At 45.5% G+C, this 23645-nt stretch overlaps 2 protein-coding genes across 4 annotated transcripts in view; one reads left to right on the forward strand and one right to left on the reverse strand.

Moving 5' to 3' along the window:
- Nucleotides 1–124: 124 nt before the first annotated feature.
- Nucleotides 125–13244, forward strand: iah1 (iisoamyl acetate hydrolyzing esterase 1 (putative)). Of its 2 annotated transcripts, none has more exons than XM_002935025.3 (7): nt 125–282; nt 1690–1749; nt 2561–2613; nt 3432–3574; nt 10442–10603; nt 12232–12353; nt 12827–13244. In XM_002935025.3, exons 2-7 carry the CDS (start codon nt 1702–1704, stop codon nt 13004–13006), a joined length of 708 nt encoding a protein of 235 aa, XP_002935071.1. In that variant the 5' UTR covers nt 125–282; nt 1690–1701; the 3' UTR covers nt 13007–13244. The 2 variants fall into 2 exon arrangements, with proteins under 2 accessions (XP_002935071.1, XP_031758765.1); XM_031902905.1 differs by lacking the exon at nt 125–282 and adding an exon at nt 348–394.
- A 1698-nt stretch (nt 13245–14942) lies between these two features.
- adam17 (ADAM metallopeptidase domain 17) overlaps nt 14943–23645 on the reverse strand; it is a 38938-nt gene continuing 30235 nt past the window's right edge. For both annotated transcript variants that reach the window (XM_031901589.1, NM_001195230.1), the window contains 9 exon segments: nt 23250–23402; nt 22631–22830; nt 21791–21894; nt 21113–21247; nt 20403–20533; nt 19727–19805; nt 19462–19550; nt 18659–18715; nt 14943–18411 (listed from right to left, as the gene is read on the reverse strand). In XM_031901589.1, coding sequence (XP_031757449.1) covers nt 18061–18411; nt 18659–18715; nt 19462–19550; nt 19727–19805; nt 20403–20533; nt 21113–21247; nt 21791–21894; nt 22631–22830; nt 23250–23402 — 1299 coding nt within the window. In that variant the 3' untranslated portion in view covers nt 14943–18060.

The raw sequence follows: 23645 nt of genomic DNA on the forward strand, positions 1-23645 counted from the left end.
TACTTTTTACTGTGTTGGGTGTGGGTATTTTACAAGACCTTTGCGTAAAACAGGAGCAAAGAAGGAGGAGGTGGATTCTTATAGCTTCGTAATTCTGTCTCTTCCTAATATTCTACCAAATAAGCAAAGGCCGTATGTTTTTTGCAATTGGATGCTAGGCAGCAGGGGGCGCTGTTCCCCGTTCCTGGGCAGTGGCACAACCGCCGCTCTATCATTTGTTCACTTTCAGTTTCGCTGCCTGACGGGAGAGAGGCTTCCGGGTTGTGGGTAGAGTCGCTGCCGGTAAGGGCTGGGGGTAGATTGGCATGCACCTCCGCACTTTATGAAAGGAAACAGGTTAAAAGCAAACTTCAGGGCCACATGACAGCGTTGCCTCAGGCAAATTGTGACCTTGGTAACACTAACAGCTGCCTCTTTGTGTATCATTTAACCATCATTTGTCCCACTAGTGCAGAGTAAATGGTTTGGCCTGTGAGACCCATGGGACCTGCGGGCTGATATACTAAATACAGGTGCAGGGGCCTTCCCTCTTGCAACCTCTCTAGTCCTATTGGGTAACTAATAACCCAGAGCTGCCCCTGTTGCTATGGTGATGATATTCATGTAGGTTCTAATACCCCTTTATCAGGAAAATCGTGCCCTACATATCACTTGGAGTTATTCCCACATCCCCTGTATGGATTATTAGAAGTTACATTAGATGCAAGCTGCAGACTGCAGTGATTTCTCTGCTGCCATGTAGAATGCCCCTAAAATTGACCACACAGCCTGCAGATTTTATATGTATAAAGGAATGAGGCTGCAACTGTATTTGTTGTTAGTGCATTCACCTGTCACACACTTGAGCCTTCGCTAGATACTCCCCAGTTATACACGTAGTTAATCCATATGCCTAGTCAGATATTTATTCATTTATTTATTGTATTTATAGAGTGTAAACACATTACTGCAGCACTTTACAGAGATTATACATCATTCCCATCAGACCCTGCCCCAGTGGAGCTTACAATCTAAGGTTCCTGGCTATCACATTCACACACACTAGGGTTTATCAGGAGCCAGGTCCCCATAAACGGGCCGATAGAAGCTGCCGATATCTGTCCCTTGGACCGACTCGGCAGCTTATCGGCCCGTGTAGGGCCCGAAACAATCGGACTGGCCGACCGATATCTGGCCTGAAATTGGGCAGATATCGGTCGGCCAGGTTAGAAAATCCCGTCGGATCGGGGACTGCATTGGCTCGTTGATGCGGTCCCCGAACCGACTGCCCCATAAGCTCAAATGTAATCTGATCGTTTGGCCCCAGGGCCAAACGATCGGATTTTTTTTAAAAGCAGCTTGCTACCCAATATCGCCCATCCGTAGGTGGGGATATCGGGTGAAGATCCGCTCGCTTGGCAACATCGCCAAGCGAGCGGATCTTATAGTGTATGGGCACCTTTAAGCTGCCTGTATGTTTTCAGTGTATGGGAGGGAAGCAGAGCCCCTAGGGATATACATAAATACTTGTTAATAACACACACACGGCTATGTACACTCAGATTCACAGCTGCACATTTGCGCATCGCCCTTGGGACACAAATACACACACAGAACCTGGCAGCTGATATCTAAAAATCTATATCAAGTCTCATTAATACATATATCACAGTCAATCTGCAGATTCTAAACTTTGTGCTTATCCTTTAGGTGAGTGGGAGGATGATTGCCTGGCCTCGCCTTGTGCTTTTTGGAGACTCAATAACTCAGGTTTGAAAATTTGCAATCACCAAATCACAATTTCAAGTAACACTTCCTAGGTTTCTGGTGCCCCCTCACCCACCATACACTTGTGCCACGGGGGGAATCACATTCTGTGACAGATCATGGTAACACAACCTGTGTCAGTTAAAATTTACTATAAAACTGTGCTCTGACAGTGATACAGGTATGGGACCTTTTATCCAGAATGCTCAGGACATGGGGATTTCCAGATAAGGGGTCTTTCTGTAAATACTTTGTCTATTAAAAATGTATTTAAACCCAATAGGATTGTTTGCCCCAATAAGGATTAATTATATCTTAGTTGGGATCAAGTACAGGTACTGTTTTATTATTACAGAGAAAAGGGAATCATTTAACCATTAAATAAACCCAATAGGGCTGTTCTGCCCCCAATAAGGGGTAATTATATCTTAGTTGGGATCAAGTACAGGTACTGTTTTATTATTACAGAGAAAAGGGAATCATTTAACCATTAAATAAACCCAATAGGGCTGTTCTGCCCCCAATAAGGGGTAATTATATCTTAGTTGGGATCAAGTACAGGTACTGTTTTATTATTATAAAGGAAAAGGAATTCATTATTAAAAATGTGAATTAGTTGGTTAAAATGAACAGATGGCTGTTTTGTAATTCTGAGCTTTCTGGATAATGGGTTTCCAAGTAAAGAGTCCCATACCTGTAACACTACATAAGGTGCGCAAGTTTATTCTGCCAGCAGCCTATATAGCGGGGGACATAACTGTACATGCAGCCATAACCATGCCGTTTATATATGCACCCTATTCTTGTGTTTCAGTTTGCATTTGAAGCCAACGCATGGGGATCAGTGATTGCTAATAAACTTATAAGGTCAGTTATTTTTCAATTTCTAATTTGTTTGTTAAAAAACATTTGCCTGGTGTATCTGATTGGCTCGGAGTGCCGTCAGGCCAGAGTCAGGTGGGTGTTTGTACATTGACACCTGCTACCCACCATGGTTATTTTCCATTGACATAAATGGGAAAACATGGGGGATTCTGATCCTAAAAACATATCCTGTTACAGTGGGTTGTGGGCATTTTGACCAGGTTTGTTTTTAAAATTGTTGCCAATATGGTTCTAAGATCAACTTCAGCTTCCAAACCAAAATTTGTTAAAGAGCCCCACATAACACAGAAACCCCTAACATACCTATCAGTGTAATCTATTCTTTTAAAAACAGTATGGATAAATACTATTTTATATGCTGAAATCCAGCTGCAAAACAGTTCTTCTCTTTCATTTGAAATCCTGGCAGGGGAGGTGGGACTAAAACACTGAAGTTACAAAACTCCACAGCTTATAGTCAGCATGCAGTAGCTACATAACACACAATGCATTGCATTGTGATGTTACTTTCACTATTGACATCATGTGTGCAAGGCATTGTGGGATTGGGAGGATGCAGGCTGAAGGCAGGTTAAGGACAGTCAACTACTGTTACATTTTATTTGAGTATTAAAGTAGTCAACCAGATCAGCAGGGGAACAGGGGGCGGGGCTTAGGGAACTGGTCCAAACTGGGACAGTTATACAGTATAGGAGCAGCAGGGGATACACCAGTAGTCCTGCATATGATATGATTATACAGGTCGTATTGTATTATTTCTGGGTTAAAGAGGCTGATTCCTCTTCATTCACATCCTGCAGAAAGTGTGATGTCATCAATAGGGGTCTTTCTGGCTATAACACGAGATGGGCTAAGCTCCTCCTACCAAGACTCATCCCTGACGCTGCTGAGAAACCCGTCGCTATTACTATATTCTTTGGGGCCAATGACAGTGCTTTAAAAGGTAAACATCACCTGCATGTAAGGCCAAAGGGATCACAATATTAAAGGGGACCTGTCACCCTAAGAAATAATTCCAAATGTATTTCTATTGTGTTTGTCATGCAAAGTAATCTTCACATACAGGATATAAATAATATAACTATTCTTTCCTTCAGTTTTGGAATTACACAATCACAGCAGGCAGCGGAGGCCATTTTGTGGGCACTTTTATTAAGGCAAGCTTTGCATTATTCCAAAACTTGGTTAATGTGATAGAATAGAGGACCGGATACCCATGGCTGTGCATCGGCTACACAGTTAGATGGTGAGGAGGGAGGGGTGCAGTGGCATCTAGTAAGTGCTGAATGGAAAGTGAAAGTAATTGACTGCTTAAGGCATAGAGGGGGCAGGCAATATATGACTGACAGCTGGGATTTTTAAGTGTCTTTATAATGGGTATGGATGTGTTAATAAAAAAGGAATTTGTATTTCATGTTTAATTTGAAAATGTCTTATTATACAGCTTTTTGTATCAGGGTGACATGTCCCCTTTAATAGATATATAACACTATAATATCAGAGGCCTGTCTGGTTGTTCAGACCCCTGCCCTGTCCCCGCTACCCGATCCTACCCACGCTACCTGTGCCTTTAACCCAACCAAGGGACTGTGAAACCGGAAGTGATGTCACTCCAGAGGCGGATCAGCCAGGTTAGGGGGAAAAATAACTTTAAACTTGGGGAGGTGGGGTAGAAGCAAGCCTGCAATCTACCTGGGTCAGGGTACCAATGGACTGCCCACTTGGTCAAGGAATTGGGGACTTGAAATCTGACTGCTTTGCAGGCATTCCGTGGGTACCTGACTTGGTCCAGGACTCTAATCTGAGCTCTGAAAAAGGGGATTTTGTATTACTTACCGTAAAATCCCTTTCTCTCTGAAGTCTGTGGGACACAGGGACCATGGGGGTATAGCTTCCACCACTAGGAGGCAGGACACTGTAAGGAAAAAACTCCTCCCTCTAGTGCTATACCCCTCTGCCTAAGCACCTGAGGCTCAGTTTTGTCTAGCAACGAGAGGTAACTGTAACTCAACAGAAGTAACTATGTACAGCATAACTGGAATCAGGAAAACCAGAAGTTCGCTTCCAGGGAGGGAGGCCCTGTGTCCCACCGACTTCAGAGAGAAAGGGATTTTACGGTAAGTAATACAAAATCCCCTTTTCTCTGTTATGTCTGTGGGACACAGGGACCATGGGGACATACCAGAGCTGTCCCCTGTATACTAGGGAGGGAGGAAGCGAGGCTTATTTATGGGCAACTGCTGTCTGCAATACCTTCCTCCCAAAATGTGCGCTGTCTGCCGCAAATACCTCAAAATTGTAAAATTTGGTGAAGGAGTGGATAGAGGACCAGGTGGCGGCCCTGCACAGCTGCTCTGCAGAGGCACGATTCCGAAATGCCCAGGAAGTACTGACCGCCCTGGTAGAGTGTGCCCTCACTTGGAGGGGAGATGGCCTTCCCTTGGCTATGTATGCTCTGCGAATTGCCTCTTTTATCCACCTGGAGATTGTGACCTTGGATGCAGGGGAGCCCTTGTGTGGGCCTGTTGGCAGGATGAACAGGGACTGTGTGGTGCGGATGTGTTTCGTGCGTTCAATGTAGAACTTTAGGGCTCTGACTGGGTCTAGGGAGTGAAGTGCTTTCTCCTTGGAGTTCTGTGGTTGCGGGCAGAACGTAGGGAGGGTGATCTCCTGGTTTAGGTGAAACTCGGTTACCACTTTCGGGAGAAAGGAAGGTACCGTGCGGAGGACAGCCCTGTCGTTGTGGAAGGTCAAGAATGGTCGTTGGCATGATAGAGCGGCGAGTTCTGAGACTCGTCTGGCTGATGCGATAGCAACGAGGAATATGGTCTTCCACGTTAGCCACAGCGATGGGATGGTGGCTAGAGGTTCAAATGGGGCTTCCTATAGTGAACGGAGGACCAAGTTGAGGTCCCAGGAAGGTGGCGGCGCCCTGTAGGGAGGTACTATGTGTGCTACTCCCTGGAGGAATGTACGTACGTCCTGAATTTCTGCTATCTTTGTTTGGAATAGTACCGAAAGTGCAGATATTTGTGATTTAAGGGAGGCTAGGGAGAGACCCTTAGTCATCCCTGATTGCAGGAACTCGAGAAGGGCTACCAGGGAAAACTGATCCCATGGTAGATGCGCCTGATCGCACCACTCCTTGTAGCGTTTCCATATCCTATGGTAGCTTCTTGCGGAAACCGTTTTCCGTGCCGCGATCATGGTGTGGATAACGTTTGGTGAGAAACCCTTACGACGAAGGATTAAGGATTCAGTAGCCACGCCGTCAAATGTAGCACTCCCGGGTTGGGGTGCAGGATGGGGCCCTGAGAGAGCAGGTCCGGTGTCAGTGGTAGTGGCCAAGTGTTCCCTTTGCTGAGGCTGACTAAGTCCGAGAACCAGGCCCGTCTGGGCCAGTGCGGGGCTATGAGAATCACTGTGCAGTGTTCCCTTTTGATCTTTTTGATGACCCTGGGAAGTAGAGGGAAGGGTGGGAACACATACGAGAGGGGGAAGTCCCAGGGAGTCGTCATGGCGTCCGCTGCTATGGCTAATGGGTCCCTGCAGCGTGCTATGAAGGTATCCGCTTTGCGGTTGTGGCGTGAGGCCATAAGGTCTACATTTGGTTGACCCCACCTTTTTGTGATGCTCTGAAAGACTTGTTGTTTTAAGGACCACTCTCCCGGGTCGAGTGTTTGCCGACTGAGATAGTCGGCCTGCCAGTTTTCTAGTCCCGGGATGTATATCGAGGACAGGGTGACGTTGTGGGCTTCTGCCCAGGACAGTATTAGGCCTACCTCCTTTAGTGCCGCGCGGCTCTTGGTGCCCCCCTGGTGATTTAGGTATGCTACCGTGGTAGCGTTGTCGGATTGCACCCTGATTGCCTGTCCGCGGAGCTGGTTCTGCCAGTGGAGGAGTGCCAAGCGGACGGCCCTGATTTCCAAGATGTTTATCGGAAGCTGTGTCTCCGTAGGAGACCAAAGACCCTGCGCTGTTTGTGTCTGGAGGACTGCCCCCCATCCTTGGAGGCTGGCGTCCGTCGTCAAGATAGTCCAGTGAGGGTCCGTCAGGGACTTGCCTGTCGATAAATGTGTATGGTTGAGCCACCAGCGGAGGGACGCTTTGGTTCTGGGGCTTAGGAGGATTGGCTGCGTTAGGGACTTGCGCGTCCATTGGTCCAGGATGTTCCATTGCAGTTCTCTGAGGTGGAATTGAGAGAATGGGACTGCCTCTATGGAGGCGACCATTGACCCCAGGGTCCTCATGGCAAATCTGACAGAGGGCTGAGGTGAAGTCAGGAGCTTCCGGACTAGTGATTGGATCTTGATGATCTTTTCTGGTGGGAGGAATACGCGTTGGATTCTCGTGTCGAAGGTCATTCCCAAGAATGTGATTCTCTGAGTAGGAGAAAGGGTGGACTTTGAATAGTTTATGGTCCAGCCTAGGTCCGAGAGCGTTCTTAGTACTGTGTCTAGGCTGGATTGCGCCTCTGCGTGAGAAGGGGCCTTGATGAGAATGTCGTCCAGGTATGGTGTGACGAACAGGGCCTGCTGCCGCAGGTTTGCGGTGACTGCTGCCATAACTTTTGTGAAAATGCGTGGTGCTGTGGTTAGGCCAAAAGGAAGGGCCTGGAATTGATAGTGTTGATTTTTGAAGGCAAAACGCAAGAATCTCTGATGCGGTTGGAAAATGGGAATGTGTAGGTATGCGTCTTTGATGTCTACGGCTGTCATGAATTCGTGCGGATTCATGGCTGCGATGACTGACCGTAATGACTCCATCTTGAAGCGGGTGAATCTGATGAAAGTGTTTAGTTGTTTCAGGTCTAGCACCGGACGGAATGATCCGTCTTTTTTGGGGACGATGAACAAGTTGGAGTAAAATCCCCGAAACCTTTCTCCGGTGGGGACAGGCGTGATGACCCGTTCGGCGAGCATGTGTTGTACCAGATCCAGGAAGGCAAGTTGTTTGGAGTACTCCTGGGGGACTCTGGACATAAAGAAACGCGGTGGGGGAATGGTTTGGAACTCTAGGTGGTAGCCTGAGGACACGATTTCTCGTATCCAAGGGTCTGGGGTGAGATGGAACCAAGCCTCCCTGAACAGGCGGAGTCGACCGCCTACTGGTGTGGGTGACTGAAGAGGATAGTCATGTGGAGGTAGGTTTGTCCGATGACTTGGCTTGGGGGCGTCGATTCTGCCAATTCGACTTGAAGCGGTTCTGAGTGCGGTATTTGGGGCCCGAGTTTTGCGGGGAGAAATCTCTGCCGGAAGTGGATGCCTTGGATGTCTTGGAGGGACGAAAGGAGCGGCCTCTGCGGAAGGGGGCGCATGACCGTGGTTGTGGGAGCAATGTGCTCTTTCCCCCTGTGGCCTGACTTATGATTTTGTCGAGTTCGGGGCCAAAGAGAAGCTTACCTTTAAAGGGAAGGGTTGTTAGTGACTTTTTTGATGACAGGTCTGCGGACCAGAGTTTAAGCCAGAGGGTGCGCCGAGCAGCTACAGAAAGAGCTGATGTTCGGCTAATTACCTGGGTCGCGTCTAGTGACGCCTCGCAGATGTAGTCATTGGCCTCCTTAATCTGTGAGGCTAAGTTAAGGAGGTCCTGTCTATGCATACCGGAGCTGATCCCTTCCAAGAGGGATGCCGACCAAGATTGGATAGCCCTGCTGACCCAAGCTGATGCTAAGACTGGACGGAGGGACTCTCCTGACGCGGTAGAAATGGACCTAAGAAAACCCTCCATTTTCTTGTCCATTGAGTCCTTAAAGGACGAAGCATCAGGAACTGGTAGTGCAGTATTTTTGGACAGTCTAGATACTGGTGCATCAACTGACGGTGGTAATGACCACTTATCTAGTGCGTCCTGGACAAAGGGATATAGTCGCTGAAAGCGATGGTTAGTTTGGAATTTCTTTTCCGGATGTTCCCATTCGGATTGTATAATACTGTCTAATTGTTGATGTGAAGGGAAGGCTAAGGAAGATTTCTTTTGCCTTTTGAAAAGGGATGATGATGAATCCGAAGAGGATTCTTGCTCTTTAAGGTCAAGGCAGCGAAATACGGCGGAAATTAGGTTGTCAAGTGCCTCTGAGGATGGTTTGTTAAGGTCCTCTCCGCCCTCTGCCTGATCCGAAGAGATCTCCCCTTCGCTAAGGGATTGCTCTTCCCATGCGTGAGAGGGTGCTGGTGACTCTCCCTCACTATCTTCCTCCGTAGGGAGGGGGGCTGGCCTTTTGGGGTGTTTTGTGCGGGGGTCCCCTGAACCCTGGTCTAGTTTGTCCAGGAGTTTATCTAGGCATGCTGCCAATTTGGGAATGCCTGTGGATAATTGTAATGCCCATGTAGGAGGATCCTGGCTGGGCATGGGTGGTTGTATGGGCACCTCAGGATTGGGAGTGGGAGATGGGTCCCCGCCCTGTGTCTCTACTGAGGGGGCCGTGGGTTCCAGTGCCTGGGAAGGTGCCTCTGCGGGTTGGCTGGTGCAGGAGGAGCATAATGGCTCTTTGCGGCCTGCTGGCAGTCGCTTACGGCACTTGGCACAGGCTAGGTATTTTACTTTGGAGTGGGAGGCCCTGGAAAAGGGACCTTCTGGGATGCCTTCTGCCATATTGTGTAGGGTTACTAATGATGGTACCCTTAGTGTGCCCAGTACTTAGCCCCACAATCTCCTAAACGTTTCCCTCTATAGTGCAGCAGGTGCTGCTATTACCAGCTCCTGCCTCCCAGTAGTGCAGCGCAGTCGTCCGCCCCGGAGCGTGAGGTGCTCTCTCCCCTTGTCCTCTCTCTCTGGTGCGCAACGGCCGGATGTGCGTCCTGTTCGGTACGCGGCTTGGCGCGAAGTGAGAGAGAGGGAGAGAGAGGAACCGGAAGTGCGTGCCTCGGTTGCCGGTCCCGCCCCCTTTTGTGAGCGCGCATCTTTGGCGCGAGTGAATGGCGCTTGTAACGGTGGGTTGGGGGGGGGGGTGTTGGAAGGCAGAGCGCATAAGGAGTTAGGGCTGCGGGTGCCACTCACCAATATCTGCGCTGGCGATTTCTGCAATAAGCAGACAGGTAGCGTGCATGTGCTGGGCAGCCCCCCCGTTCCATAGTGAGGTGCGGGTTTTTGGCTGTGTGGCTCGCTCCAAAGAGACTTATTAGCCCCTGCACTGCAATCCCACGTAGGGGGAAGCCACATAAGAGGTACTCCATGTAGGAGAGCTCTGGGTCGACCCCTGGTGCCAGTGTAATGCTGGCCGTAGTAATCAGTCAATGTGTAATAATGATGAGATCCTGTCTCCTTGAGGACACTGAAAAAACTGAGCCTCAGGTGCTTAGGCAGAGGGGTATAGCACTAGAGGGAGGAGTTTTTTCCTTACAGTGTCCTGCCTCCTAGTGGTGGAAGCTATACCCCCATGGTCCCTGTGTCCCACAGACATAACAGAGAAATAATGATTGTAATGCCTTTAGCAAACATGAGGCACATTTCAGCAGGACTGGCCTATAGAACTGGGCCCTTCCAATCTACAGTTCAGCGCCTGGTAGAACATTCAACCTACTTACTAATAGTGCCTATCAGAAGCATATATTTTACATTCCTAAGTGTGGGCAATGGCACAAATGGTGTTTTCTTGTCCCTCCCCCATATATTTAGCAGAGTAAATCCTCCTGAGTATAGTGGCAAGCTGTTTGTATCACTTCTTAACCTGTGATAAAAGAATGCCGCAACTTAATCCCGTGTTACAAGGATTCTAAACCATGCTGAATAAGTTGCTGGCTGTTTCAATGATTATAACTTGATACCATAATTACATTTTTATTTCTTCCTTTTTCTCTCCCTTTTACAGAAGAAAATCCCCAGCAACATGTCCCCCTGGAGGAATACACTGAGAATTTAAAGTGCATGATCCAGTACCTGAAGAGCATAAATGTCCCACAGGATAGGATCATACTGATCACTCCCCCGCCAATATGTGAGCCAGCCTGGGAACAGCAGTGTCTGCTGAAAGGTACAACCTTAATCCATTACATCAACTCAATAACAAGGTCACTTTGCTTTATTTCTTTAACTGCAAATTTATAGTGGCACGGAAAGCCGAGTCCCCTTCAGTCATTGGCAGCCTTAAGCTTTATGTCATACAGGGAGACTGACAGAATTTGCTTGTAGCTGGCTGGGCATACTAACTACAGTCTACTCTGTGGCACAGCCATCATAGGCTAGCCACTTTATGACTTATAGCCATCGCTAGTTGCCAGTTTATATCATTTTTGCAAAAATGCATCATACCTGCAGCTGAACCAGCCTGTAGCAGAGAGTAAGCAGGTGAGGGTCATTTAAATTGAAAACTATGGCAAATGGCATCGCTGTATTCCTGAGTTTTCTCAATCATGGGGGCAGGGCTGCCATCAGAAATCACGGGGCCCCAAACAACCAAATTATCAGGGCCCCTCAGAGGCCTAATGGTTAAAAACCAGAACACATATTGGTGGCCAGGGGAACCGTGTAACCAATTAGAGGGAGACGTGGCAACAGCAGTTAATGGTTATGGCACAAGAGAAGACTGGGGGAGCTCTTCACAACGTGGGCGACAAATCTCACGAAAACATCTCTCCCTTCTTACACATTTTTCAGCAATTATGCTGAATTTCCACAAGTAAGGTGTTTTATGTGCTGTGATGTGTATGTTAGTGAAGGGAGTAGTATTTTCAGAAGATCTGTCGCTCTATGGAAATTACAATAACTAAACAGGTTGGTTTTAAAAATGAAAGGGAATTGATTTTAACATACTGAAGCCAGCAGAGATGTCTATGCCTATTAAATTATCCAATATGTATTAAAAGGTAAGGAGCAGCAATCTGTAACCTTTTTTTCAAGGAATTAAGAATAACAGGACAGGGTCTACTGCAGTTTCCCTCTCTGTAACCTCCTGACATTATATGCAGCTTGATGTGTACATGTGCATGAAATGGTTTTATTTTTCATTTAAGGAATCCCAATATAAACATTGCTTGACTAAAAAATGCACAGTATTTTAAGTTACTTCTTTCCAATAGAGGTTTATCAGAAGCAGAAGCCGAGTTCTTTGTCCAAATTTCACCCACACCCTCAACTCTGCTACCTTTCCTCACTTCTTTGGCTTTCTATACATACTCTTCCTTTCTGTTCCTCCCAATCTCTTTACTCTCCCATTTATATTATTCTGCTCAGAACTTACTTACCTCTGCCTTGTTTTTCCATCTTTTTTTCTATGGAGGAGAGCTGGGCCAATCCGGGTTGGGGGAAGGCTGGGCTAGTCTGGGCTGGACCAATCCGGGCTGGGGGCGGGCTGGCTGGGCCAATTGGGTTGGGGGTGGGCTAAACCAATCGGGTTGTGGGTGGGCTGGGCCAAGCAGTGCAGCGAGCTTGGTAAAGAAAAATATCCTAGCTTTAGGTGCTGACAGCAAGGGGCCCAGCTAATATAAGAAAGGGCTGCACTGCCGGGCCCCCCTTAAGAGCCAAAACTCACCGGGCCCGGGACGATTGTCCCCCCTTTACCCCCCTGATGGTGGCCCTGCATGGGGGGGGGTCATGGGGATTCCAGATAATAGATTCCTGTACATGTAAATGCCATTCCTAATTCTAACTCTACTCATTCAGGCTGTAAGCTGAACCGCTTGAACAACACTGCTGGTTTGTATGCCAAAGCCTGTGTAGAAGTTGCCAGTGAATGTGGAACTGAGGTGGTGGATTTGTGGAGTCAAATGCAGGAGGGTGGCAAGGTAGGTGACCAGGTTCTTACACATAGCTTCTGTTACAGGCTCAGGCAGGGCGACACAGTGAAGTTGCCTTCTTCTCTCAGGCTTGGAATTAGACGACTATCTGGATACTAGGGCTTCATTACCCAACCAGGTAGTAGCTTGGAAGTCAGAATGGAATTTTTATACAGGGTAATTGCACTTTCTCTACATAGAGGAACCCCTAGTAATATTGCAAGATATCTGTGAGACAAGAATTTAATTGTGAATTAGATAATACCTGTATGTCCTATTTACCTTAAGACTCATGCCACCTTGGGTGGGTATATCAGTGAAAAGATCCGCTCATTTGGCAACCTTGCTAAACAAGCAGATCTTACAGTGTATGACCTCCTTAATGGCTCACAGTGAACTGCAGTGTAGCTGTCACCTTTGATCTTTAAATATTACCTTTTCTATAGGATACAAGATTGCAAATATTTTTATTTCCCACACAGGACTATACAGTTTATCTCTCAGATGGGCTGCATTTATCCAGTGAGGGTAACCAGTTTGTAGAGTCCAGTCTATGGCCGATCCTGGAGAAGAAGCTGTCGGCTCTGCCCTTTATGCTGCCATACTGGAACGACGTGGACAATGCAAACCCAGAGGCCTCTCTCCTGCAGGCGTCTAGTTAACAAACACTCATCCTTCTACTACTGTGTGGGTCTGGAGAATGGATATTCCCCTATTTATATGCAGCAAACCAATTTATTTCTCTAGGACAGAATATCTTGTATAGAACATTCTTTTCTGTATATTTATATAAAGGGGTGGGATTTCTACTACTTAGAGAAGAATCTATGGTGCTTGCAGTCAGGGGCATAGATTTTATTATCTGTAACAGACAGTGATTAAAGGGACACTGTACCTTCATTTTTCGGCTTCTTCGTTAGTCTGTTAACATATCCCTAGACGTTTAAATTTAAAGTGAAGTAAAGAGTAGATTTAGCAGGGAAGATCTGTGCCCCCAAAGATGCCCCAGTAGCCCCCCATCTTCTTTTCTGCTGATTCCATGCACATGTTCTGTGCTGCTGTCACTTACCTGAGCTTAGGTACTACAATATACACTCTCAATGTTAAATTCATGCTACAAGGCTAATTATTAACTTGTAATAAGATACCAATGGATTCTGCATTAGGAGTAAATTATCAGCCCTGTAGCAACAGCTTGTATCACAGACAAACCTTATTGTCTTGGCTTTACCCAGAGCACACTGAGCATGTGCGCTGCCACTGACACTCCTAACAAAATCCAACATGGGAGTCTCCTGTGAACAAGTTAAAAGGCTGGGATCCCCTCTCATCTTTAAGGCTGGTTGTTCCTGCAGTCTGTAGGCCAAACCACGCTGTTGCCAATGGAATGCACTTACCCACTGCTGCTAGAGATCATTGCCAGTACATGGTATATCCACCAAAACCCAATAACTAATTACAGAATAGCACTTCAATATATTTTTTTAAATGTGCCATCTATGGGTTTTTGGAAGTCAGCGTACTTCCCTCTATAGGGTACATTTTCCTTTGCAGCAAACCTTACAGTGTAACTGACATTGTGTAAAAGAACTTGACAAAATATATTTTTAAACAAGACAAACAAGTTGCTTTGTCGTGTTGCTTCTGTTCCATCTCATAGAAAGCAGCGTACTTATTTACTTACAGAGAAGCAGTTACCCATAGCAGCCTATCAGAAATTTGTTTTGAGCATTCGACTTTTAGTAAGTGATACTTTAAGAAAGAATAAGTAAGCCTTTTATTTGAAATTCCCCTAAAATGACTCTGTACAGCCCCCACAATAATATACCCTTCTCCCTACATGCAGATGTATTTTGTTCATTACAAGCAGCTGAACTGCAGTTTTTACATTCCATGTCTAGCATGGAGCTCCACTCCTTTTGTACATGCTTACTGGGCATGCTTGATTGATTTTAATTGGTGCAGAGGCAATGACCATTACCAATAGGCACCTCTTTGAGATCTTTATAGTCAGAGAGAAAAGGAGTGCTCAGAAAGCAAAAGGGGTGGAGTGTCATGCTAGACAAGGAAGTCAGTAAAAGAGCTGCAGTTCAGCTGCCTGTAATAGAAAAACAAAATAAATCTGCAGACAGGGAGAAAGGTATATTATTCTGGGGTCTGTACAGAGTAATTTTAGAGATATTTAAAAAAAAAAAGTTTTCTTATTCTTTATTCTGACCTCCCCCATATCAAATCTCTAGGCTATAGGGGGTAAATGCAGGTAAGGATCATGGGAAACTGTGCACTATACACTATATATAAGGAATCTTTTACTCTAAAGAGTAAAAAAAAAAAGAACTATGATATAATTACCCCTTTTTGGAGGCAAAACAATCCTATTGGGTTTATTTAATATCTAAATTAATTTTTAGTAGTCCCAGGGTATGGAGATCCAAATTACACAATGATCCCATATATGGAAAACCCCAGGTCCCAAGCATTCTGGATAACAGGTCCCATCCCTGTATATATATTACACAAGTTCAAGTCCATTATAACCCACAGTACCTTACACACTGTGTTCCTTTTGCTACAGAATGAGAGAGTCCTTCAGGCCAATGGTTATCAAGTTAGTTTATTCCATTAAAAAATACTTTGTGTGGCAAGTTAATGACAACGATAAGTGTAACATCACAAGCTCACCATTTTTATATCAAATAAGAAATATACACCTTTATAGAAAAATGCACACAGAAACTGAATGCAAGCCCTTGGGAACAGCGGCTTTGCAGCTGCACTGAGCGGGGGATTATGGGAAAACTCACCCTCACAAAGCATAGCGAGACCTTTATTCACACACTGAGGGTTACGGAGCACTGAAGGCTGCTGGGAGGAATCATATTATACACGGGGCTCCTTTTCCAACACAAGGGGGAATCTGTAATAGTGCAATAACCCATGGCAACCAATTTTTTCTTGCTTTCAAGAAAAAAAGCAAGCAGGCTGAACATAGCTTATCACTGATTGGTTATTAACCCAGGTGTAAATTTGCCCAGTGTTAGTAAATGAGTTTGAAAGAAATGCCTGGTCAGTGTAAGAGGGAAAACAGTATGGGGGAAAGGTACCCTGTATAAAAGGAGTGTTCAACCTGCCGAAAGGGCTGAAGGGCCCCAAGTTAAACAGGCTAAAGGCAGGGAATGGCGCATATAGAATATAGTGGTTCAAGTGCAGCCCCATGAAGACCTATCCACCAAAGGCCACTTAGAAAAGGCAGAGAGGAGAAGATCCTGGAAGGCGCAGAAGAAGAAAAGGTCACATACAAAGAAATAAATGCTATATACATGCTGGGCGAGCGGCACAGAGTCATACGCACTAACAGCACGTGCAACAGACTGTCGCTGCTTTTACTTTATGCAACTGCTGTGGGAATTCTGGGAGCTGCCAAGGTTCAATGCCCTTTGGGCACCAAGTATATAAAAGCATTAGGGCCTCTGTGTTGGCATATAAGACATTTCCCTAGAATTATAGGTATAGGCTGAAACAGGGGCACTGACCCACAGACAACTTGCCATTTACTGATTGCCACAAGGCCACAGAAAGGTTCAGCAGCTTACTTGCCCACAGTCAGATTATGGGCAGCAATGGGGGGGAGGCTGGCAGCGAGGAGTTGCCCATGTTGCCAAATACAATACAAAACAAGAAGCTGTGGGTTTGAGGCAGGTGTATGAACATGAAGTCAGTAACATACATATATGGTGTGGGTTATACCAAAGAATCAGGGTCGTGTCTCAGTGCAATACAGCATCATTAGCAAAATGATTGGCTTCTGATCAGTCCAGTTAGACACAACGTGCCCCTTGCTGGGGCTGGCATACACTCCTGGAATTGTGCTTACATCTGCCACACACCAGCAGCATGACTAGGCTTGGCCAACTGGCCAGTGTTTCACCAGTTAAGGTCAGAATTACACATTTATTGGCAATATACTTAGCTGTAAATTCTCTGTCTTTCCACTGCCTGGCTGCTCAGTCACAGCCCATCCTGCACCCCCAATCTGCCTCAATCCCTGCTCACACAACATCCCTCTTCCTTTGCCTTCCCCCTCACATAAGGGGCCGAAATCTAAAACACAGGCTAAGTCGCGGGCCAAATTTTTTATTAATATACTTAGTAAGATACTAAGGGGTATATTTATCACAATGTGTAAAAAGTGGAGTAAGACATTACCGGTGATGTTGCTCATAGCAGCCAATAGATGCTTTGGCTGGGATTTGGCCCCAGGACCTTGTGTTTGGCATATATGGTCTATAGGGAGTGGGTGGGGGATTAAGTACCCAGCTGCATGAAAATACTGCCCCAGCTGGCACAGTGCCTTGGCTTGTACTCACTGTGCGTAAAGCTCATGTTAAAAGAGTTAAAGCGATACTGTCATCAGAATGGAGAGGTGTTTACTTTTATCTGAAAAACAATGTGTGAAGCTGTAAGGTCCTTGAAGATGATAGGGTGGAATAGAAATCTGGTTCATGGTAGCCTTGCCTTGCTTTATGGCAGAGATTCTAGACCTTTCCAACACTACTGCTTGGAAATGCCATTGGCTCACTAAAAAGATCAGTAGTACCAACAAAACCAAAAGGCTCTGTATGTATTTCAATATAATGCACTGTTCTCCCTGTACTGATACAAACTCTATACACACAAACAGATATATATCTATATATGTCACTTTATGGAGTAGCTTGTCCTATGACAATGACAGAGATTGGACAAAGCTTGGCTAAGGCCGAGCAACCAAACGCACTGAATTGTAATACAATAAAAACATGAAATTGAATGTGACACAAAATTCCGCAGCACAATGAACCCAGTGTAACAAAATGAACAGTATAGCAGTAGGGAGTAAATGTGATGACAGTGTCCCTTACAGCAGTGATCCCCAACCAGTGGCTCTGGGGCATCATGTTGCTCCCCAACCCCTTGGATGTTGCTCTCAGTGCCCCCAAACCAGGGAGTTATTTTTGAATTCCTGACTTGGGGGCAAGTTTTGGTTGAATAAAAACAAGATTTACTGCCACATAAAGCCCCTGTAAGCTTATAGTGTGCATAGAGGCCCCTAATAGCCAATCACAGCCCTTATTTGGCTCCTCCATTAACTTTTATGGTGCTTGTGTTGCTCTCCAAGTCTTTTTACATTTGACTGTGGCTCATTAGTAAGAAAGGTTGGGGATCCCTGCCTTAAAGCATCACATGATTAGAATAATGGTGGTACTGGGTAGCATAAAGAAACTGGGGAAAGCTAAGGGTTAACACATTGTTTCCATATTTATGAAGAATGCTCATGGGTCTTTCTTGTGAATGATGGCGCAAGTTAGTGCATATAAAAGCCATGATTTTAACTCTCGTGTTAGTAAGTTCCCCCCCAGTAACCAACACAAAACATTGCTGTTAAACGAAAACCACACAGAGAGGGTTTTAGAGCTATGGCACTTGGGCATTCTGACTGCCGCTGCCCCACGTGCCATGGCCCTTACAAAGCATCAGTAAAACTCCCATGGTCTAGTTTTCATCCCTTCTACAGATGACCCTTTAAGATGGCAATAATACCTTTAGGAAAATGCTGCATGTTGGAGTGTTTAATCACAAAGCGATTAGCAGTGCAGCTCCATTCTCTGTAGCAGCTGTTGGGCCCTTCAAGTGAAATGATTGTCGATGCGACTCGAGAGAAGGGCTGCGCAGTTTGTCAGCACTCCGTTTCCTTGCTATCCACGCGGCCCTGCCGTTGCAGTCTGAAGGATGAGGCCTTATCGCTCCTCACGACTGGGTGGTCCGTGAGATCTTCGAAAGACTTTGCCGGCGAGCCGCTGTTAGGGAAGTGATCCTCTTCAAACTGGTCGTCAAGGTGAGAGTCCACACTGGGGTCTTCCTGAATCGTGTCCATTCTTTGGTGATCGGCTTTAGTGGCGGCACCGGCAGAGGTGGGCACTATGGGCACAGTCTGCAGGGCCTGGAAACGGTTAGTGGCCTGGGAAGAAGGTGAAGGCTTAACGATGCGCACCGGAGCCGAGTCCATGCTGCTCAGCATTTCCACATTCTGTCAGGGAGAGAATATTACAGAACAAATTGTACTTAGTACAGTAAAGTAAATCTGTGCCACCGCAGCGTTTAGCTATGTACCAACAATCCGGCAATGTTATTTTGGGGTCCCTGAATCCTGTCGCTAGGGTTGTTATTAGCATTACAGGTCTGTGTCCTTCCCCACAGGGCCATTATATAGCAGCTTTATGCTTAGACACGTGGGGGTGATGCCAGAGGCATCTAATTGTTCATTCAGTACTTACACTGGGGGTGAATAAAGACTTTGTGGTCTCTTCGTAACGTTTGTCCAGTTTCTTGTCCTAAAAGGTGCAAAAAACTTAAGTCAGCAAATTATAAGGCATAATATGTCACTGCTACTGAATAGTGCTACTGATTTATTAAAGGGGTGGTTCACCTTTAACTTTTAGTATGTTATAGAATGGCCAATTCTAAGCAACTTTTCAACTGGTCTTCATTTTTTATAGTGTTTGAATTGTTTGCTGCCTTCTACCTCTTTCCAGCTTTCATATGGGGGTCACTAACCCCAATAGCCAAAAAACTTTGTGATGTTACTTTTTAACACAAATAATAAAAAATGAAGGCCAATTGCAAATTGACTCAGAATATCACTCTTTACATCACGCTAACAATTAACTCAAAGGAAAATAACCCCTTTAATAGCTTTATAATACACATTGTATTTGCTCCTTCTCAGACCCCACCAACGCTGCCTGTTCTCACTGTCGGCTGTCGGATCCAATATGGCAGCTACAGGGCAGCCAAGACAACAGCCTATAAAAGGAAAGGGGACGGAGCAGTGCTGAATAAATGTTTGGGAGGGAGTAGCATGAAAATGGAAGGGTAAGGTGGGTTGTAGGGAACCAGCAAGACAGACAAATAATGAGGTGTAGATTATAATAAATAATGTATGTGTTGGCAGTGGTGTTACCCAAGCATTTCTGCTTCTAACAGTGAGACACAGAGCTGGGGCTCTCGCTACCGTATGTGCCACACTGATACATAGCATATGTTCTTTAAATGATGCCAATAAAACTCGCCTACTTACCACACAGTGGACAAGGATACTGAGTGGGATCCAGAAGAGTAAAGAAAACACAACAACAGATCCGACAATGTTATCTGCCAGGAACTTTCCTAAAAACAAACACAAAAGCATAGTGGACCTTTTAGAAAACAGACAACAAAGTGGGTCTATATGAATAGCACAATGCTCTGAATGGGGGTATATATTTACATGAGGGGGTGGACAAGCATATCTATAGCAGAAAGAAAAGGTCACATGGAAAGAGAGCTATGGAGACAAAACCTACCAAACATGTTGATGCTGAGTTTGTCAATGAAATCCCAAATGCGCTCGATCACATCTTGCACTTGTTTCTCACACTTTCCCTGGGGGGTTTGTGACACAAATAAAGGAAATCAGGCAGAGGCCGATGGGTTAGGCTGCACTGAGAGGTACATTATGGAAGCAGAACGTGATCCTTTGCACTTTATATTACTGGCTGAAAGTGCTAAGCACGGGGGCAGATATCTGGCCGGAATGGAATCAGAAGCACAATAGAGGCTGGCACTTGCACTGCACACAGCTGAGCCCCACTTACATGGAATAATAGGGAAACATTCCAGGCCTTACTCATGAAATCTCTGGATCCAAGTGTTATGGGTTGCTAAGTTACAGGGTACCTGCATTGCATGGAGCAAATGGTTCAGTGGCTGAATGACTGATACATAATATATATTCAGATATCAGTAATTATTTCATGAGCTAATGGGGGGCCTGACGAAACATCAAACCTTTAAGGTGGAGTCTTCAAAAAGTTTTGATAGGGATTGTAACTGAAGAACCTGCAACCTAAGCAAACCTAAGGCACAGCCCTACAACCTGTGTATTTACATAAGCGTGCCACAAGGGGGTGCACAATCCAAGCTACATGGGGGGGAGCTTACGAAATCCAGGGAGCAGTGTGAGCGACAGTGAGAACTTACATTCGCATCACAGAAGCCAACAGTACAAGGTTTTCCTTTCCGTAAGTACAAGAAATGATCATGTTGATCCTTTTGGGGGCTGCAGACCCCATTCTCATCCCGACAGCACACCTTGCAGGAGTTCTCAGTGTCTGTGAGTACAAGAGGGTAACAGATGTAAATAACCAGTCTTTCACATTAACCCCCATTTAGGGGCCACTCTTAGCATGAGAAATTAGCTATAATTCAAGAATATCTATCACAGCAACACGGCAGAGAGGTTTTTACAAGAATTAGGCAAAATGATTTTCTTTTTATGGGGTTTGTGTCACATTAGGAAATGTTTTCACCTTGTCTGGTAGCTGAAATGCCCCCCCTGGGGCGGATAGGAAACACTTCAGGACATTATTACATTTACAGAATAACAATACTCGGGACTGTAATGCCAATCAACTCATTCCACATTTCGAAGGGGCAACAGGATTTATCAATAGGAAACAACAACCCCTTCTTGCATTATCGTTATCCATTCAGAAGTGCAACTGCCTGGTGTAAGACACCTTGCCCTTTAAAAGCTATAAGTATGAAATTAATTCCAGTGATTATGGCTTCTATCTGCACAGGGAAATATCTCTAACATAAGTACAGTATGTTATTCTGAGACGGGGGGGTCCTCCTCACTTTTCCAGGTGTGGGATAGACCCATTCAGCGTGCATGTGTTTGTACTTACCATTGCAGGCGCAGGACTTGAGGTTCCTCTCTATCTCACAGAATGGCCGGCACTCTCCGTTCACACATTTGCCCAAGTCTACGCACACTGTGTCATTTTCGGCATTGCCAGGGGTTGGGCACTCACTGCTGCTTCCTAAAAAGCACAAGGACCAGTTCCAAAAGACAAAGTAGAATGTACAGGTAAGTAAAGGAACTGTAGCCAGCAGGACCTACCTTTTGTCTGTTCAGCCACATATAACATGGGGAGGGACACCTAGCCCACCTACTCAAGGAGGGATGTGGCCATATATGTATATTCAGCATTTAAATAAAAACTTTTGAGAATTGATTTACTACCTGATAACTTCCAAAATTCCTACTAACACAGCTGCACCTCAAACAGCTTATTGGCACAAACAGGGGAGTTTCTAGACCTAATGCTGCCAAGGTGTTTTCGTGGTCACCGACTCCTATTGTTGCCGGTGGCAGTTTTGGAGCAGTTAGTCATCTGGGTAGCAGAGATCTATCATGGGCAACTAACTCCCCACAGCTCCCCATTGAGTTTTATTTTATTTATACATTTATTTACTTATTTTTCTTTCTTTTTCCACCGCTAACTCGGGCAGGCAGGCCAATAATCTATGCCCTCAGCAACTCTAACCCAGGCTCTTGAGCAAAGCATTGTGGGAAAACACACCTGTACAGTAGGACTCTCCCTTGCAAGTGGCATTGATGGCTTCTTGGCACTTCTTCTGCGCAGATTCAAACTGGCAGCCTCTGCAGCACGGACTGTTCCGATCACTAAATTATCAAGAGGGAAGTCATACTGCATTTATCATTATACTGCAACATGGTTTGCACCTTCTAAACTTAGATTGTAAGCTCTATGGGGCAGGGACCTCCTTCCTACGGTGTCTCATACCACATGGCACTTATATATATATATATATATATACATATTTATATTAATTGTATTTATTTATTATATCACTCGTCCTCCCTGTGTGTAATTTTGTATTCTGTAAGACTGTACAGTGCTGCGTACCCTTGTGGCGCTTTATAAATAAAGTTATACATACATACATTCTAAATGAGACAATTTATTTAATTCTTTAGCTGACTATTTGCATTTCTGTGGTTATAGAAAGATTTTGTAGGCCTTTTCTTGGACCTACAGAACTACATCTCAGAGTGAGAGCAGTTACTGAGACTGTCACAAGACCTGTAACTGAGTGGATAATGTACCTTGTATTTTAATTTATACAAATATTAGCAGTCACTGATCTGGGACCATGTAAAACACCAGGCTGCAAAATATAAGGCTATTAGCCACTGAGGAGTTCCATATAAAGGCACAGGGCCAAAGGTGACGTTATACAGGTCAAAAGCAGGCGTTGGATGCTGATAGGCAAGTGACCCCAAGGCCAATGCCAGATAGGAATTTGGTTGGAACTCTAAATGGCTGCCTAATTGTCACTGGTAAAACTGTCCTATCGCTTGTAAGGGAGCATTTTATAAATGATACCACTGCGCCCACCTGCAATGCACTCCTGGTTGAAACTTGCAGTCTGAGGTGCAGCAGGGATCGTTGTGTTGGTGCAGCAATCCCGGGTCACACTCCTCACCCTCATCCACCCGCGAATTGCCACATACTTTGTTGTTGCGCTCTTTGAAGCAGATGGGAGACTTGGCCATTAGCGTTCTCAAGATGGACTCTCGACTGCAGCTCGAGAACATCTGAAACACCAAGCACATTTATTAATGCTCACTTTCCCAAACATAAAATGCCGACTGCAACTCTTTGTAAGAACTACAGAGGTTTAAGGACAAGTACACACGAGATGCTCTTGTTCTTCATTCGCCTGCTTCCCAATGTGTACAGAGGGCTCAGTGCATCAACAGCTCCGTCTCCTACAGTAAGTGGGGAGCACTGGCTCCATGTCTCATTTGTGCACATGTCCCATACAATTCCTGAAGGCCAGAGAATACTGCTGCATAGGATACAAGAGACAAGCCACAGGCTGGGGAAGGAAAACTCCCTGGGTCATAACTGTTCTTATGCAATGAGACCGACCCAGACATCGGTCAGGACATTATTAAAGGAGAATTGATAGGAACCTGACATTCAAGTGACATAAACCCCTTTGATTTCGTACCTTATTATTTTCATGGTCTCCGCTCACAGCTATAGGATACATGACAAATTTTCCTCCATGATCTTCACTGGGTGCACAGGCCTCCATGCTGTCAGGATCGTGCTCTGAGCCGAAATTATGGCCAAGTTCATGAGTAGTGACAAGGTCTGCTTCCTAAAAAGACAAGGACATCTTTACTAAAGGCAACCAACGCATTCACCAACAGTGTGAAAAAGCTCCAGGGTGTTTATATTGCTGGATAATTTGTAAATACAAAGCAAGCTTAGCAAGTTCCGGCTGCTAATTGTCACCAATTGCAATAATCTGTTTGTATGTGCTAACAAGCGTATCCCCAGGCTGCGCTACCCCAGGCGCAAGCAAAACCCAAGCTAATTGTTGTTAAACTGTACCCATTAC

This window comes from Xenopus tropicalis, chromosome 5, assembly GCF_000004195.4.
Source record: "Xenopus tropicalis strain Nigerian chromosome 5, UCB_Xtro_10.0, whole genome shotgun sequence".
In the NCBI taxonomy this organism is placed as follows: Eukaryota; Metazoa; Chordata; class Amphibia; order Anura; family Pipidae; genus Xenopus; species Xenopus tropicalis.